This window comes from Alnus glutinosa, chromosome 3 (genome assembly GCF_958979055.1).
Source record: "Alnus glutinosa chromosome 3, dhAlnGlut1.1, whole genome shotgun sequence".
Lineage (NCBI taxonomy): Eukaryota > Viridiplantae > Streptophyta > Magnoliopsida > Fagales > Betulaceae > Alnus > Alnus glutinosa.
This window is the reverse complement of record NC_084888.1, coordinates 31,386,903-31,391,998: the sequence shown is the minus strand read 5'-3', so window position 1 is coordinate 31,391,998 and position 5,096 is coordinate 31,386,903. Positions and strand designations below refer to the sequence as shown.

General features: G+C 38.7%; 1 protein-coding gene across 1 annotated transcript; it reads left to right on the top strand.

Moving 5' to 3' along the window:
• The first annotated feature begins 1,247 nt into the window (after window positions 1–1,247).
• LOC133864603 (uncharacterized) lies at window positions 1,248–3,265 on the top strand. Its single transcript, XM_062300987.1, has one exon. The coding sequence runs from the start codon at window positions 1,319–1,321 to the stop codon at window positions 3,047–3,049; it is 1,731 nt and encodes a 576-aa protein (XP_062156971.1). The 5' UTR covers window positions 1,248–1,318; the 3' UTR covers window positions 3,050–3,265.
• Window positions 3,266–5,096: the final 1,831 nt, after the last annotated feature.

The window sequence follows — 5,096 nt, the reverse complement described above, 5'->3', positions numbered from 1 at the left end:
AGTATTTGAGTTTTGAAAACTTTATTTTTTGGCACCTGAGTTTCAATTTGCATCACAGATGGTACCTCAGTTTTGAGAAAAGACCAAATTGGTACCTCAGTCAAGTTTTTTGTCCAAAAACTAATGGCCCGCCACGTCACTGCCACTTAGCACCACTAGAAACACGACACCTGTCACTTGCGACATGTTAGCACCCACATAAAATAATAAAATAAATTAAAAATAATAAGATAATAAAATAGAAAAAGAATTAAAAAGAAGAAGAAGAAGAGGGTTGGCTGAGCCACCCTCTTAGCCAGTCTAGGGTGTCGTGTAGCTAGTGGTGCTAAGTGACAGTGACGTGGCATGGCGGACCGTTAGTTTTTGTTAAGAAATATAGGGTGCCATGTCAGCACAGAAGGACCCCAGAAGGACATTAGAAAGAGTTTTAGTATTCTTCAAATTTGAGATATGATTACAACTCATGTCCAACTTTGCCTATGTTGCAGGGTTTTTTTTTTTTTTTCTTCAAGAAAATGACTTATTTTTCCTTATAGTATTTTTTTTTAAAATAAAAAAATAAAAAATAAACTGTCATATAGATAAAGTTGAACAAGAATTATGTTTACGGTTGTACAACAATCATTTCTCTATAAATTTCACTATAATCATTTTACAAACTGGCATGGCAATTCATTTGGGCATTGCCATGTCTTTGACAATTAAATTTAATTGTTTAGTACTATCGTGGTAAGTGTCATACGAACTTATAAACTGACATGGCAATTTATGTGACACTATCATATACGTCATTCATAATCAAATTTAATAGTTTAGTAAGCTGATTACATAAATATTATATGAATTAATTGCTACATCAATTTGCAAGAAAATTATTGTATGATATTTAAAAAAAACGAAAAACATTAATGGTAAATTTGATTGATCTCCCCGGCATTATATAGCTATAAGATCCGTTGTCCAAGTCCAACCATGGCATCATCGTTGTATCAACTACCGAATCGATATTGATCGCTTAGTTATGGCCGGGAAGAAGGTGGACTAATCATGCATAATGGAAGTCAAAGCTCCATAATATTTTTGCTTTGATTTCAGTCTACCTAAGAAGATTAATTAATTTAGAAAATCAGAATTAAATAACTAAACAAGGAAAAATGATTGAACTAAAAAAAAGGAAAGAGAGATGCATGTGAAAGCATATCCTCTCTCCTTCCTCTCTTGGTCTATATATATATTGTTACCTGATCACATGCCTTCCAAACTCCATAACAAAGTACTCCTAAGCGTCTTCCTAGCGACGGCATAGAGAGTAAGAAATATGCAGAAAATCAAGGAGAGCTTCATCCTCCAATTCATCCGTGGGCCATGGTTCATGGTGATCTCTTCTTTTCTAATCATGTCCACCGCCGGCACACCGTATGCCTTCGGACTATACTCCGGCGTCCTCAAGTCCGTGCTCGGCTACGACCAGACTACCCTTAATTTGGTCAGCTTCTTCAAGGACGTCGGCACCAACGTCGGCGTCCTTTCGGGCTTCCTTGCGGAGGTCACACCGCCGTGGTTTGTTTTATCAACTGGATCAGTCATTAACATGGTCGGGTACTTGATGATATGGCTGGCCGTGACAAAAAAAATGGCGAAGCCAAAAGTATGGATGATGTGCTTGTACATCTGCCTCGGCGCTAATTCAACGGCTTTTGCCAACACCGCAGCAATGGTCACCTGCATCAAGAACTTCCCCGGAAGCCGCGGCGTCGTGCTAGGGCTTCTCAAGGGATATGTCGGCCTCAGCGGCGCTATACTCACACAACTATACCGTGCTTTCTATTATAATGACTCCAAGTCTTTGATTTTGCTTGTGGGATGGCTTCCGGCCGCCATTTGCTTGGCTTTCGCACGTACTATTCGGATAATGAAGGTCCCCCACCAGCCAAACGAGCTCCAAGTGTTCTATAATTTCCTTTATCTTACACTAGGCCTCGCGGGGTTTCTCATGGTTATGATAATTGTAGAGCAAAAGGTTGCCTTCACGCAGAGCGAGTATGGCGGTAGTGCCGCTGTTATGCTTTTCTTGCTCTTTCTCCCGCTTGGTGTGGCAATCATGGAAGAGCACAAGATTTGGAAGAGCAAGAAATCAGCACAAAATGAAGCTGTCCAGATGAAAACAATCAAAGAAACTACTCCGCCATCTCTACCAGAAGCATCTCCTGCCCCAACAAACTCCCTTATTGATTCAAGCACAGAAAAGGCGGTGCAAGTTTCCTCCTGCTGGGAAAATGTATTTAACCCCCCACCGAGAGGAGAGGACTATACCATACTCCAAGCTCTCTTCAGCGTTGACCTGTTGATACTCTTCTTCACCGTGATTTCTGGCGTCGGCGGCACATTAACGGCGATAGACAATCTGGGGCAGATGGGAGCTTCTCTCGGGTACGCGCCACGTAGCATAAGCACATTCGTGTCACTCGTAAGCATATGGAATTACCTCGGACGGGTGATGGGCGGTTTGGTCTCTGAAATTCTTTTAAAGAAATACAAGTTCCCTCGCCCTCTCATGCTCACCCTAATCCTTCTGGTTGCATGTGTGGGTCACCTTCTCGTTGCATTTCACCCCCCCGGCGGCCTCTACGTGGCGTCGGTAATCATCGGGTTTTGCTTCGGTGCACAATGGTCAATAGTTTTCACAACAATTTCAGAAATTTTCGGCCTAAAGTACTACTCTACTTTATACAATTTTGGGTCGGTGGCTAGCCCGATCGGGCTATATGTACTCAACGTGACTGTCACCGGGCATTTATATGATAGGGAGGCGAGAAAGCAACTGGCTGCTTTAGGTCTCACCAGGAAAGATGGGCAGGCTTTGAATTGTGCTGGGGTTGTGTGCTTCAAATTGTCTTTCATTATAATTGCTGCCGTGACGTTCTTGGGCGCGCTTGTTTCCATCATTCTGGTGATTAGGACAAGGAAATATTATCAGAGTGACATTTACAGGAAGTTCCGGGAGCAGGCAATTGCGGCCGAGAAGGAGATGGCATTTGCAGGACATTAAACGTATTCTGGCCGTCTCTGCCAGCTGACAAATGGTGGTCTCAGCCATTGACTCGCAACATACAGAGCCAAAGATGAAATTTGGAAGAACGTGAAAGAAAGAGGAATAATTAATATAGTATATATCGTTTTCCCAATATTGATCTATCATGCAAATTTGCGTAAAAAGTTGGATCTTTCATTGTTTTTCTTATTGACCCGTGATAGTTTTTTTTTTTTTTTTTTTTTTTAACATGGAAAATTAGTAGTTTCTTGAATCTTAATGTGATTGACAGGGTTACAGGGCCTTTTTATTATTATTATTTTATTGTTTCTTGAATCTTGATGTGATTTACAAGGTTAGAAGGCCTTTTTTTTCAATCCACATCAAATAGAATAAAGATGGGTGGTTAATGATGGTTTGACTACGTTATTCTTCATTATTATCCACCGCCTTACAAAATAAATTAATATAATTAGGTCTCATTTGCATGCACGCAAAGTCAGATAGATTGTTTACGAATATGGATCTTGTGTTATTTCCTGACCCAAGAGAATGAGCAAACAGGGATGTTGAGAAAAATTGAGCCAAAAATTGATGTCTTTGAATCGCGTATGAATATTATCTTTACGCTCCTATTAAAAGGAGTTTGTTGCCGAGTTACAAAAAAATTTACTTTCAAGAAACAACATAGTCACCAATTACATAGAGCAATTATGAAGTTTTTTCTTAAGAGTTTATCTACAAAATTGTATATTTAACTTGAAAGAATATGAGAAATTAATATGTGAAATTCGTATGATAGATCTCCTATTTGTAGATTTTGAAGGAGCACTTACGAAAAACCACAACTTTTCAATCTTAAATGTGAGTTAAGATTTAGAAGTTGAATTTGTTAAATTCGAATAGAAAATAACAGCTAGCCTAACAGTTATACCTTATCTCGTCCGACCAATATTAGTTTGAAAATCCCTTCGCCATTATATATATGCACCCCCTTCTTTTTTATTGAGAATTAAACAATGGGCCTCTTGGGCTAAGTTCTTGTGTGAGACGCGCACACTACTTCCACGCTCACGCTTGCCGTGAGCTCTCCTCTATAAGAAAGAAAACCGGAGTGCTTTTGCAAGTAAGGGGCTTTGAAACCATCGCATCTAATTCCATAGGACTTATCCTTACCATTGAGCCATCAAATCATATGTACGTATTTGATATCACAATCTAACAAAGTTTATAACAATTCCTCATTTAAATTGTGATCTTAAATTGCCAGTCAAATACTGATATTCTCATGCAGGCATACAAGAACGTATCTTTCAATTTAAACCTTCAATTATTATAAGCATTTCAATTTTCTAACAAAGTCAATGGTGGCCTAAACTTAAACAAAGACTTTTACGACAGACATGATTCTGTCTTATTTTAACAAAAAAACCCACCTATTTAATTGTACTTATCCATGTGCATGTTCCATTCTGGTTTTTCATTAACATTTACAAAACTAAAACCTTAAACTTTTGCTCAAAGTTGTCTCACTTCTTATAGTCATATATGTGAGGTTCCTTTTACCGTCTTTGTTATTGTAGGAACTTACAGAATTATTGAACTTCATTAAGAGTGTAACATTCATCATTCATTTATTGTAACAAAATATTACGATCAAATGGTCAAATTTATAGTGATTTTAATATCATTTGATCCAATGGCCACGAAATGTAATCCCTAAATCCACTTTAATATATACACACCATATAAATCACGAATTAACCATTCCCAACGGTGATAGAAACGTTCAAATTTTTCTTTATTATCACTTCTGGAACAACTTCTCATGATCCTTCTACCAAAGGTCTCGAGTTTTTGAATGGAAGTCATGATGCATCATCATCTCAGTCAACCGAGCCTTGGTCCAGGCTAGCTAGCTAGTATAATCAACTTCAAGTGCAAAGTATATCTCATAGCGCCCAAAGCCCTTGCATGTGACGCATGTCGTGGGTGACTAGCTCTCTTCTCCATCACTTCATTTTGTTGTTAATTGAGGAAGATTCCTTTTAAGCTATAAACTAGT